The sequence below is a fragment of the Indicator indicator genome, chromosome 13, assembly GCF_027791375.1.
Source record: "Indicator indicator isolate 239-I01 chromosome 13, UM_Iind_1.1, whole genome shotgun sequence".
In the NCBI taxonomy this organism is placed as follows: Eukaryota; Metazoa; Chordata; class Aves; order Piciformes; family Indicatoridae; genus Indicator; species Indicator indicator.
In genome coordinates, this window is record NC_072022.1 from 27,865,124 (window position 1) to 27,878,473 (window position 13,350).

The window sequence follows — 13,350 nt, forward strand, 5'->3', positions numbered from 1 at the left end:
AGGACCCCCAAGGACACTAACAGTAACAGAAAGCAGGAGGCTCAGGAGAATTCTCACCAAGGGCCAAAAGCAAGCACTAAAAACATCCTTCCGAATAGCAGGAGAAGACAATACTCTAGCAGTTACTGCAGTGTTAGGCTCCTGAGCACAGCATGGCAAATACAAAACGATGCTACCAACGCTCACTGCATGCAAACAGTCCCCAGGTGACTTCCCTTGGGGGTGATTTCTAACCCAAACCACTGCACAGATGAGGGTGGAGCGTGGGTTGTATTTACACAGGTCCGAACCAGGAGCACGAAATTGCATTTCTAAATAACTTAACCCCTCCAAAGGGGGTCTCTTGCTAAAAATCCTTCACTTCAATTTTGTAAACTTTGAAAATGTACATTTATACAATCTACAGTCTCAGCAGGAAATAGATTTCAGGCTGGTCCTCAGTGCTATGCTCCAGCTGCAGGACAGGGTGATGGGAGTACAAGCGGTCGTCATAGCCGGAGTGGAAGGTGGCGCAGGAGCCCTCCGGCATTCCACGGCCCTCCAGGTCCTCCCCAGGGAAGCCATTCAGGTACCTGGCTATGTAGGAGCCTGTGGAGTGCCTGTTGATAATGTGAGGAGATGCTGAGGGCTTGTTGCGAAGGACAACCCCTGTGAGGCTACTCGAGTGGGAAGGTTTTTGCTTGCTGGCAGCCTCCTGCCTCTCCTTGGCACGGCTGGCGATGTTCCGCACTCTGCTCTGGCTCCTGGAGGAGAGTTTTCTGACCAGTGCTTTTGGGCAGTCTTCATCAACCTGCCTGGAGCAGAGGGTTTGCTGGATGTCCTCCTGGTCGAGGGACACCAGCTTCCTCAGCTGCTCTGTCAGAGCGTCTGTGGAGTGCGGCCTCAAGTTTTTCATAGCAGCAAGCTTCTTGTCCCTCATGCCCGAGGAGACAAAGCTCCTGCTTATGTACTGATACTTACTTTCAAAGTTGCAGGAAATGTCCTCGGATGTCAAGTCCCCAAGACTCTTGGATTTGCAAGGACTGGTCTGCTTGATGGCTGAGTGAGGTGGGAAAGCCAAAGCACTGTGGAGCAGTGGGGAGCGTGTGCTGAGCTGGGGGCTCTCAGCGGCACAGGTTACCTTTGTCTGCTTCTCTGCATGGTGGTGATACAAGAATCCAAGATTTGCACATATGGGGAAAGGGAGCTGAGGGCCTGCAGTCCTGAAGTGATCTGAGCAGCCCAGGGCAGCAGAACAGAGCTCAACAGCTGTGCTGTTCCCAGAGGACCTGCCACCACCATGTCCAGCATGCTGCCTTTGCCTCAGTTTCAAAGGGGAAGCCAACTGGCTCATGTCTTCCCTTTTGTACTCACAGGCAGTGACCAGATCATCTTGAGAATCTCCATCTACCTCTACAAGGCTGCTGCTCTCTGAAGTCTCACCAGTGAGAGGGTCAGCGAGAGTCTCCTCAAAGATGAGGTTGTTAGAAGTAAAAGAAGTGGCAGACTCAGGGGCTTCCCAGCTCGTTCCAGGCTTTGTTCCATGGTTTCTTCTGGGATTCGCATTGAGCAAAGAGAGGGGTGAAGGACAAGGAGAACTGGCCAGGTTATTTTCTATGCTACTTAACTTTTTCTTGCAAGCTGCTTCACTGTGGGTCTTATACTCAGAAGCTGGTGTCAGAGTGGCCTCATGGATAATTGTGTACGTGGAATACTCGGCAGTCTCAGGGCTGGAGAGTGCGGTGGGATCTGGAGTGGAGAACAAAGGGGACTTGGTGGATTGAGCAGTGAGAAAGTTGTGCTTGCAGGGACTGTGGAGATCAGCAGTAGGCACACGTGGCTGTGTAGCCAGCATGCTGAAGGTCTGACTGCTGGAGCCATGGAGGCTTGAGACCTTGGTAAGGTTGGTTTGGTCATCAGTGACATCCAGCTGTCTGATCAGGGCCGAGACGGCACTGTCCATCTGGCTCTCGGTGGCTAAGGACACCTCATCTATCAGGCGAGAAATGTCGCTGTCCTGCACGGCTGAGGTGGAGTGCAAGGCAGCAACAGCAGAGTAAATGGCAGGGGAAGCATCTGTTGAAGCAGGAGGTTCTGCAGGGCTGACCTTCATCATGTCACATCTGTGGTTTTCCACCTCTACATTTTTAGAGTGGGAAGCCCTTGCAAGAGTTATTTGCTCCCCCTTAGGCCCTTCTGTGCCATCATCCTGCTCATGGTCTGCACAGTTTTTGTCACACGGTGCTTCTGTGGAAATGTCAACATCAGAGCCCTGCACGAGGGGCACAGTTCCATCAGGGAAATCATTTTCCTGGCAGTCTACAAGGTGATTAATTTCAGCCACACTTGGAAAAACTAAATGTTCAGGTTGCTCTTGCAGAGGCGGTACTAAAGAATCAACTGAGGTCTCCTTTTGGTCATTCTTCATCAACTGAGATGCCAAACTCAGAGTATTTGTTGAACCACAGTCTTTCAGGTTTGTTTCTTGCCCATTTGCAGCGTCCTCAATGTTGGCTAAATGAAATGAGAAACATGTTAGTCACACACAAGATTGGGTTCTGTGTCTGAACACCTATTTTGTCCTCAGACAGACAAATGGAGAACGCAAAATTAGGTACAGTTGTGACAGAACTTAATTATGGGGTTGTGCAGGTTTAGTACAAATCATCCATGGGACATGAAAAAATGGAAAAATACAACTGCAGGCACTTCGTTGAAACTTCCTTTGGATGTCTATTACATCAAGCAGGTGATGTAATATTGGTTGCAAATAATGTTGATGAGGTACCAGAGCAGGGCTTGCAGGTGGCATTACCTTCAGCTGTGTTCCTAGTCAGATTTGTACTACAAAGAAGCATGGCAATAAAGACAGAACAAAACAGCTCTGTTAAAAACCATCATACTGTGAAACGAGGCATGTTGGACTTAGTGATCCTGAGGGTCTGTTCCACCCTGAATGTTTCTGTGATTCTGTGAAATACTCCAGCAAAACAGTTATCAGCTCAGTCAAACACACTGAGCTTGCTGCCCTCCCGGGAGCCTTTCAAAGCCAGGACTATTCCTGTAGAACCATACCATCATTTTGGTTGGAAAAGACCTACAAGGATCATAAAGTCCAACCATTCTTCAACTCTACTAAGGCTGGTGCTGTGGTCACTCAGCACCAAATCTACACAACTTTTAAACACCTCTAGGAACGAGGTTTAAACCACCTCCTGGGCAGGCTGCTCCAGTGTTTGAGAACCCTTTCAGCGAAGAAGTTTTTTCTGATATCCAACCTGAACCTCCCTTGGTGCAACTTGAGGCCATTTCCTTTTACCCTATCACTTGTTCCTTGGGAGAAGAGACCAACTCCCACCTGTCTCCAACCTCCTTTTGGGGAGCTGTAGAGAGTCAGGAGGTCTTCCCTCAGTCTCCATTTCTCCAGGTTGAACAACCCCAGTTCAAGACTGTGGGATGCAAACTCTGACCTATTTTAACCCTTTTTACACCTGTTTGACACTATCCATTAGTTTTTGCACCCACTATTTAAAAAAAAAAATAAAAACAAACACATATGGCTGCATGGGGTTCTTCCTCCTTGAAAATGGGGAGAGAAATCCCAGCATGCCAGCAGCTGTTTCCATGAGTAAAGGGATAAGAAGCCAACTAGAAACTGATGAAGTGTAATTGAAAAGAAACTGGCAAGTTTCTTTTGAAGGGCACTTCCAGAAATCCTTGCCCAGTTTGGAGAACAGCCAGTTTTCCAGGAGGTCACTTACCAAAGAGTTGAAGGAGCTGTTAAAATATTTCAATCATAGGTAAATCTGCCCAGTAACTCTTCATCTGAGTTGAACAAACTACTTGCACAGGGACTGCAGAAGTAAGCCTTTTAACAGACTATCACAGAACGGTTTGGGCTGGAAGGGACCCAAGATCATCCAGTTCCAACCCTCTGCCATGGGCAGGAACACTTTCCCCTAGCCCAGGCTGCTCAAGGGCTCATCCAACCTGAGCTTGAACACCTCCAGGGAGGAGGCATCCACAGCCTGCCTGGGCAATCTGTTCCAGTGTCTCACCACCCTCACTGCCCAGTCTGGCTTTGAGTTGACTATTTCAACTTACAACCTCAAAATTGATTTTGGAAGCACCTTACCAGATGCATTTTCTTTTCCTTTGGCAGCTTGGGCAGGTTCATCTCCTGGGCACGGCAGCTCCACAAGGAGATATTTATCGACGGGCATAGAAGCAGGGCGTGCTTGCAAGCTCCGGCTTGTCCTCCTGACAACTCCATCCTTCAAGTCTTTCAGGTCTGCTGGCTCAGATGCACTGTCTTTGATCTCAGCAGCTTCCAGGAAGCCCATCTTACTTTTCTTCCTGCCCTTTGCCGGCGCGCTGGCCGTGCGCCGGAGAATCCTCTCGCCCAGAGAGCGCTTCCGGATGTAGTGCCCGCTGCTCTCAGCAGAGCTGGCCTTAGGGGGCTTGTTAAACAGCCCTCTCAGTCCTATCAGCTGCTTGTTCTGAAAGGAGAAGGAATACCCAAGGGTTTGAGTGAGTTCAGAACATTAGATAAGGAGTGTAACCAAAAAAAGCTGCTCTTATTCATGAATGATGAAGACAAAGTTAAAGATGTGGCAAAGCAAAAATTCACACCAAGCACTTCACAGCTACTCTGAGCAAGGAATATCAACACAGGTCTCCACCAATTCATGCATGCCTGTATTTCTCCTCATTAGGGTGGTTGCCTGCCACAGTTACCAGATTTCTCCTCATTAGGGTGGCAGCCTGGCACAAGTAGCAGAGCAGTTTGCTCAGAGTCTCCTAATCAGAGGTGAAAAGGCTGTGAGAAGTGTATGGCAGCCACAGGCTACACATGAACTTGGGAGGTTTAGGCATGAGCTTCACCAAAGCAATATTCAAACGTCCAGAGGCTGGATGAAGAATGACGCAGAGTTTGGGAGTTGCAGGTCATGCGTTTTGGAACCACTGGATAAAGCTCAGTGCCCAGCAAGGGCAAAGTACATGCTGATGGAGTCTACCTTTGTGGCTCCTAGAAAGTGCAAGATTGTGTAACTGGGATTGAGGATTAAAGGGCTCCACTGAAAGGAAAAAAAAGTGCAAATACATTTGGCTAATGTTCTTAAGGCTGTGATGCAAGGAAAGAAGGCAATAGCAAGGCAGCTGCAACCATAACCCCTTACAGCAAAGGATTTAAAGCTATTTTTCAGTCTAATGTCAGCCCCTCTCAAACTTGCCCAGATATCCTCACTGATAAGGATCACTGGATCATAGCATCCCAGACTGCTTTGGGCTGGAAGGGAACTTAAAGATCATCTAGTGCCAACCCTCTGCCATGGACAGGGACACCTCCCACCAGCCCAGGTTGCTCAACGTCTCATCCAACCTGGCCTTGAACACCTCCAGGGAGAGGACATCCACAGCCTCCCTGGGCAACCTGTTCCAGTGCCTCCCCACCCTCACTGGAAAGAACTTCTTCCTAATGTCCAGTTTCAATCTCCCCTCTTCCAGCTCAAAGCCATTCTCCCTTTTCCTACAAGCCCTTGTCAAAAGTCCCTCCCCAGCTCTCCTGGAGCCCCCTTCAGGTACTGGAAGGCTGCTCTAAGGGAGACCAGTGCCCAGCAAGGGCAAAGTGCATGCTGATGGAGTCCACCTCCTCTTCTCCAAGCTGAAGAATGAGTGCCTACATGCATTCAGCACTCAGTTACTGCTACAAACAACCACACAGCTTATCATTAAGGCAGGCATTAGATGAACAGACTGAGTGGTGCAGAGATCAAGTCTCAGTGGGTTGTCTGCCCCCACACACATCTTTTGTTTTCCCTATTCTGCTGGTTCTCTTGAGTGTATTTCCTCTTTCAGAAGCCCATGAGCCAAGGGCCAAAGAAGTTCCCCAGCAGACTCTCACCAAAACTGGCTGTGATTTCACCCAGGTACCATAGGTGTACAGAAGTATCTCAGATGCATTCCAAGCTGCTCACCACTGCTGTTGCTTTTACACTGGTTTAGGCACAATAAAATCCACCTTAAACACTAAAAGCTTCTCTTTGTAGCACAGAATGGCCACTGCTGTTCCCTCCACTGCCTTGCTGCTGTCCTCCCTGGCAGGAGGAACATTGCTGGGGCAGACAAGTGCACTGAATGCCTGTGCTGAGACAAGATGCCAAGAGCCAGGCAGACATCCAAGGGATTTATAGAGTCATCACAGGATCATGCAGGTATCTAAAGGGATCAGTGAGGATAAACACAGTGGAGTTAAATGAGGATCTGAACTAGAGCAAATCTCAGCCTCTGGGCTTCCTCTGTGTTGTTTTCGCTCTCTGTTCCACTGAGCTTTCCTCGGGTTCTCACAGCACTGGGGCCTCATGTATGTGACATGACATCCTCTGCAGAGGGAGAAAGGCTGAGGGCAAACTGTGCTTTTTAACCTATACCCTTCATGAAAGTGCTTGGGGATTGTTTCTGTCTTTGTTTTTCCTTTATTTTTATCTCTACAAAGTGCTACTTTAGTTCAGCATTCTCTTGAGTATGGCCTGAATTTCTTTGTGCTACTTATCTGCAATGCACAAGCTCCAAACAGAGATATTATTGGATATAAGATATGTGTAGATATACAAAAATGTATAGAAAATCATAGAATCATAGGATTGTCAGGGGGTTCCAACCCCCCTGCCATGGGCAGGGACACCTCACACTACAGCAGGTTGCTCACAGCCACATCCAGCCTGGCCTTAAACACCTCCAGGGATGAGGCTTCCACCACTTCACTGGGGAACCTGTGCCAGTCTCTCACCACCCTCATGGGGAAGAATTTCTTCCTTAAATCCAATCTAAATCTACCCCTTTCTAGTATTGCTCCATGTACCCCAGTCCTATCACTCCCTGACACCCAAAAAAGTCCCTTCCCAGATTTCTGGTAGCCCCCTTCAGATACAATAAGGTCTTCTTGGAACCTTCTCTTCTCCAGACTGAACAGCCCAACTCTCTCAATCTGTCCTCATAGGAGAGGAGCTCCAGCCCTCAAAAAGCTCTTGCAAACTGTTCCTGAAGGCAGCTGAAGTTCAGAGAAAGAGCACTCTGGGTTTGTTTTCATTGTTTAAACATTTGACAACCAGAAATTTTGCAGACCAGCAAAATTCTGCACTATAACCTGAGAGATTTCACTGCTTAAATTCACTGCTTGTCTGAGACCTTGTTGGGATGCACTAACAGTTCTCAGGGTTTACTCTTAAAGTAGAATTAGTTGAACACAGTGCCCTAATGGAAGGTGCCCCTGCCCATGGTAAGGGAGTTGGAACTAGATGATCTTGCAAGTTCCTTCCAACCCAAACCATTCTGTGAGTCTATGAAATGTCTTTCTCTATCTAGACAGGATAATTGTTAGGTGCTAACAGCAAGAACATTTCTAAGTACCAGCATGCTAAGACTACCAGTCTGTGATGCTCTCCTTCTTGATCTCCTGCAAGGATCTCCTAAACACACACTGAGCTACATCCTTCTGCTTCCTAAGCACTCTGACAGCAGCATGCCTATGCTGTTACTGCTGCAGCTCAGCTGGAGACAGCCCAGTGTTTTACTGAACATGGCTGTGCTCTCAGTGGGTATCCCAGCTCAGTGCTCCTCAGAGAAAACACCAGCAGTAAGGATCTGCATTTTGCTTCCTTGATGCTCAGCAGTGTATCATAGAATGGATTAGATTTGAAGGGACCTTAGAGCTCATCTGCTCCGATCTCCCTGCCATGGGTAGGGTTGCCTCTCAACTAGACTCAGCCTCTCAAGGCCTCATCCAACCTGGCCTTGCACACCCCCAGGGAGGAGGCATCCAAAACCTCCCTAGGCAACCTGTTCCAGTGTTTCACCACCCTTATACTAAACAACTTCTTCCTCAGCTCCAGTCTAACTCTGCTTTCCCTCAGCTTCACCCCATTCCCCCTCATCCTGTCTCTAGACACCCCCATGAAAGTCCCTCTGAAGCCTTCCTGGAGGATTCTGCAGGTATTGGAAGGCAGCTGTAAGGTCTCCCTGGAGTCTTCTCTTCTCCAGGCTGAACACACCCAGCTGCCTCAGCCTGTCCTCATAGCAGAGGTGCTCCAGCCCTTGGGGCCCTCCTCTGGACTCACCCCAACCTCTTCACATTTGTATAAAAATGAAGACATCAAGTTGAGAACAGAGCCCCTGACTTGTACTTCTCCATTGATGAGTAATTTGTCCAAACCTAACCCCTTAGCAGTGCCAGAGAGAGCCAGGTGCTGCCCATCCAGGGTACAAAATGCCACCAGCCTAAGCTGTGTGATCCATTTACAAAGAAGATAAACGCTGTGGGGTTCTGTGGGATCTTAAAATCCATTTTTACCAGAAGAATTCAAACAAGAAGAAGAAGGTGGCAGAAGAGGTCCATTTCCAGGCACACCTACCTTTCCATAGATCTCATTAATGGTGATATGAACAAATATGGATGCTTCTGTCAGCCCTTCTAAATACACGTGGCGATAGCCTAGGGAAACAAAACCAGAGCACCACAAATGACCAACACTTTGCATGCTGTGCACTGAAATGCCTACAAAAGGGAAATATACACAGCAAGCACCTTATACCTTGGGTAAAACCCATGGTTTCCAAGCCCCACCCAGTACAAAGTTCTAAATAAGACACCAGCAATCACTTCCAAAGGCACAGGCACCCAAACTCCTTCAAGCAGTGGTGACTGTGCCACCCTAAGAGGGCAGAAGGATTGCCCAAGTTGATACCTGAAGTCTGACTCTCTTTGACCTCGAGCCAGCAATGTGCCCTTGTGGCCAAGAATGTCAACGAAATCCTGGAGTGCATCAAGAAGTGTGGCCAGCAGGTCAAGGGAGGTTCTTCACCCCCTAGAAAGGCCACAGCTGGAGTGCTGGCTCCAGTTCTGGGCTCTCCAGTTCAAGAAGGACAAGGACTTGCTGGAGAAGGTACAGCAAAGGGCTACAAGAATGCTGAGGGGACTGAAACATCTCTCTTGTGAGCAGTGTGCCCAGGTGGCCAAGAAAGCCAATGGCATCCTGGCCTGCATCAGGCATAGTGTGGCCAGCAGGAGCAGGGAGGTCATTGTACCCCTGTACACAGCACTGGTTAGGCCACACCTTGAGTCCTGTGTCCAGTTCTGGGTCCCTCAGTTTAGGAAAGATGTTGAATTGCTGGAGCATGTCCAGAGAAGGGCAACGAGGCTGGTGAGAGGCCTTGAGCACAAGCCCTATGAGGAGAGGCTGAGGGAGCTGGGACTGTTTAGCCTGGAGAAGAGGAGGCTCAGGGGAGACCTCATTGCTGTCTACAACTACCTGAAGGGAGGTTGTAGCCAGGAGGGGGTTGGTCTCTTCTCCCAGGCAACCAGCACCAGAACAAGAGGACACAGTCTCAAGCTGTGCCAGGGGAGGTTTAGGCTGGAGGTGAGGAGAAAGTTCTTCACAGAGAGAGTGGTTGGCCATTGGAATGGGCTGCCTAGGGAGGTGGTGGAGTCACCATCCCTGGAGGTGTTCAAGAGGGGATTGGACATGGCACTTGGTGCCATGGTTTAGATAGTCATGAGGTGTAGGGTGACAGGTTGGACTCGATGATCTTTGAGGTCTCTTCCAGCCTTCTTGATTCTATGATTCTATGAAAGGCTGAGAGAACTGGGGCTGGGGAGTGTGGAAAAGAGCAGCCTGAGAGGGGATCTCACCAATGCTGATCAATACTTAAAGGGTGGGTGGCAGGAGGATGGGGATTTGTTCAGTGGTGCCCAGTGACAGGACAAAGGGAAATGGACACAAACTGAACCTCAGAATTTCTATCTAAACATGCGGAGGAACTTCTTTAATTTAAGAGTGCTGGAGCCCTGTCACAGGCTGCACAGAGAGGTGGTGGAGTCTCCCTCTCTAGGGACATTCAAAACTTGCCTGGATGTGTTCCTGTGAGACCTTCTCTAGGTGACCCTGCCTTGGTCAGGAGGGTTGGACTCAATGATCTCCAGAGGACCCATACAACCCCTACCATTCTGTGATTCTGTAAGAGGTATAAGCATCTATCTTATGCTGATACTCTCATCTTTAAGTTCCCAGGTGTTTGCACTTCAACTAGGTTTCTAAGTTGAGGAAAAGAAGCAGGACTAACCAGGGACCAGGCTGCTGAAGGCCAGAGTCCTTTGTCCCACAAAGTCTCTCCCGATGGGATCGTGGTCCCAGACAAGGAACCGCACCAAAGCGATCTCAGGCATGTGGATGGTGAAAGTCAGTGTTTCCTCCCAAACAGGATTAAACCCTGCAAAGCAAACACAACAGCAAGTTTGGGAAAGAAGTCCAGAGCAAGCACTAGCCTTGATTTTCATCATGCATAGCTTAGCAAGAGGCACAAGAACCAAGCAGACCAAGCAGACAAATGGAATCTCCTTCCCTGTTGCTCATCTAGATCTAGGCACTCTCCATCCCCATTATCTCTTGCACTGCTTTTACAAAATAAAGGGTTCTGGCAGGGACACCAAGGGGGTTTGTTGTTTTGCAGAACTATGGTAGGCTAAAGACAGTCCAAACCAAACAGGAATTACCTTTTTTCTCCATGGTTTTGGAGCTATGAGAGCTGGTGGCCACCTCTCCTGCTGCAACAAGCTGTTCCACTCTATTACTCATCTCCTTCCACAAAGGCTGAGGTGGCAGTGAAACTGCCTAGGGCATGATTTATTTTCCTTGCATGTGAAATTCTACCCATATTTTAATACATCTATATAAATGAGGAACTTCTGCATAAAGGAGATTTTTAGAACAACCCAGGAGAAAGCTATGGTAGTGAGCAGTTCTTGTCCTTCACCTCTAGCCTGTCTCCCCACACCAGAAATTGTCCAGAAAGCAAAATTTAATTTGTTAAAATCATTTGATTTCATCAAAAGAGCAGCTTTGCAGTGTAGAAAGTAATGACAGATACTGAATCACTTCTAATGACTTAGGTTTTTCTGTGAGAGGAGGAAGCCAGCTAGGTTGTCTTACCATTGTCATCAACCACCCTGGTCTGATCTTTACAGCAGTCAACAGGCAACCCAATAATCTCCACCTCAACAAAGGGATCGATTATCTGTGTTTGAAAAACAAAGTATTTTAAAAGTAAGCCAAGGAGGTCAATTCTAAAGAAAATTCACACAGAGGGTTAATTTAAATTCACCAAAACCTTCACTCATATCAGTTTTCAAGAGCACAACCATGGGAAATGGAAAAGAGAAGACTTTAGAGCTGCCTTCCAGTAGCTGAAGGCATTCTACAGGAAGGCTGCAGAGGGACTCCTCATGAGGGTGTGCAGGACAGGACAAGGGGGAATGGTTTGAAGCTAAGGCAGAGCAGGGTTAGACTGGAGCTGAAGAAGAGGTTCTTCAGTACAGGGTGAGACCCTGGAACAGGTTGCCCAGGGAGATTTTGGATGCTTCCTCCCTGGAGGGTGTTCAAGGCCAGGTTGGATGAGGCCTTGAGCAGCTGAGTCTTGTTGAGAGGCAACCCATGGCAGGGAGATTGGAGTAGATGATCTCTAAGGCACCTTCCAACCTGAGCCATTCTATGGTTCATGAAGTATCAGTTGATGTAGACCTTATAGTCTCAGGAGCTATTTAAAAATCTAGTGAAGCCACCTCCAAAATACAAACCAAACCAGTTCTTAAACACAGAATCAAATCACAGAAACATTCAGGTTGGAAAAGACCCTCAGGATCACCAAGTCCAACCAATGAACATCATGTGTGGGAACATTTAGTGACCAAAAGCTCAACAATGTCTGATATTTCTTGGTGTGTTTAACTAAGCAGAAAGTTTATTTGAGTCATATACTGCCAGGTCACCCCAGCACCTCTCACAGAAGTGCCTGTTGGTATCAGAGTAGCTCACCTCTCCCCTGTCTCCTAACATTGAGTCTGGAGGCTTTGGTAGCTGCTGTCCACTGATGATCTTAAGAATCAGCTGCTTTTTAGGACTGGCAGGAAGTGGATCAGAAGAGTAGGGGTTGAATGTGCCTAAAAGATGGCAAAGAACGAGAAGTGTAAGGAAAAAGATATACAGAATAAATGTGGTCCCCCAAAATGCATACACAGAGCCCAAATGCAGTCAGAAGTGAATAACTTAGTAACCTAGAGAGTAACTTAGCTCTCTTACTAATCTGTAAGTTACTTGGAGAGTAACAGCTCTCTTACTTAGAGATAATTGGGGGCAGGCTGAGAGAGTTGGGGCTGTTCAGCCTGGAGAAGAGAAGGCTCCAGGGAGACTTTAGAGTAGTCTTCCAGCACCTGAAGGGGACCTATAAGAGAGCTGGGAAGGCACTTTTGACAAGGGCTGGGAGTGATTGGATGGGAGGAAATGGTTCTGAGCTGGAAGAGGGGAGATTGAGACTGGAGATGAGGAAGAAATTCTTCACAGTGAGGGTGGGGAGACATTGGAACAGGTTGCCCAGGGAGGCTGTGGATGCCTCCTCCCTGGAAGTGATCAAGGCCAGGCTGGATGAGGCCTTGAGCAAGCTGGGCTGGTGGGAGGTGTCCCTGCCCATGGCAGGGGGTTGGAACTGGATGATCTTGAAGATCCCTTCCAACCCAAAGCATTCTATGGATCCATAACTTGTTTTATTTACAACCTAAGATTTAGATGTATGGAAATCTGACAGATTGTATGTGTTCCTGCTTTCTTGTATCTTCACAACTTCACCATGAAGCCACATTCTGAAGGCCTGACACAGCACTAAATGCACAGTGGGACATTACCTTTGCACATCTGCTGAGGTTTGAGGACGTAACCACAGTTGCCATTTACCCTAAATTTTGCTTCATTTAATTGCATCACACGTCCTTCAGACTGGTAGTTGAGTGCCACTGTGGTGGAAAGAGAAAACCCAGGAGTCACTGATCAATATTTACTCAAGACAGGCACAAGAGCTGACGAGGAGTTTGTCATGGAACACTCACCTAACTGGCAACCAACATTCCAGTAAGGCAAAGGATTGAAATTGCTGGAGTCAATCCTGTAGGCTGATGGATAGACCCTTGTGAGCTGCTTCTGGTTGTAGAGCATGAACTGCTCAGCCTTCTGCTGCACTGCTTGGTGGGCTCTGCTTTCACTGAATGACAGCACATTCCCTGTCGATCCTGTGTGTGGTGTGGAACCAACAAGAGAGTTGGAGAGCAGTCCCTGGACCCACTGCTCAGTTACACTGCTATTAAACAAGGAGTACATGAGGTTTAGCCCAGAGTTGCCCTGTCAGGCTGCCCTGTCACACACAAATCATGCGCACTGCAGAACTGAAGGGCACCAGCTTCCCCTCCCAGGAGGGTCTTTTGTCCTGCCCTCAAGTTTCCAGACTCAAAGCAAGCAAGAGCTCAAGCTAACTGCCAGGACCTTTTCCCCT

General features: G+C 48.2%; 1 protein-coding gene across 1 annotated transcript in view; it reads right to left on the reverse strand.

The window, feature by feature from the left end:
* Positions 1-400: 400 nt before the first annotated feature.
* Positions 401-13,350, reverse strand: part of PLCH1 (phospholipase C eta 1) — a 68,107-nt gene continuing 55,157 nt past the window's right edge. Inside the window, exons 15-23 of the mRNA XM_054385770.1 lie at positions 12,911-13,090; positions 12,710-12,817; positions 11,847-11,971; positions 10,965-11,049; positions 10,099-10,245; positions 8,391-8,470; positions 4,998-5,057; positions 4,110-4,478; positions 401-2,251 (exon numbers count right to left, since the gene is read on the reverse strand). Of these exons, the coding sequence (XP_054241745.1) occupies positions 401-2,251; positions 4,110-4,478; positions 4,998-5,057; positions 8,391-8,470; positions 10,099-10,245; positions 10,965-11,049; positions 11,847-11,971; positions 12,710-12,817; positions 12,911-13,090 (3,005 nt within the window). The remainder of the gene's footprint in view (positions 2,252-4,109; positions 4,479-4,997; positions 5,058-8,390; positions 8,471-10,098; positions 10,246-10,964; positions 11,050-11,846; positions 11,972-12,709; positions 12,818-12,910; positions 13,091-13,350) is intronic.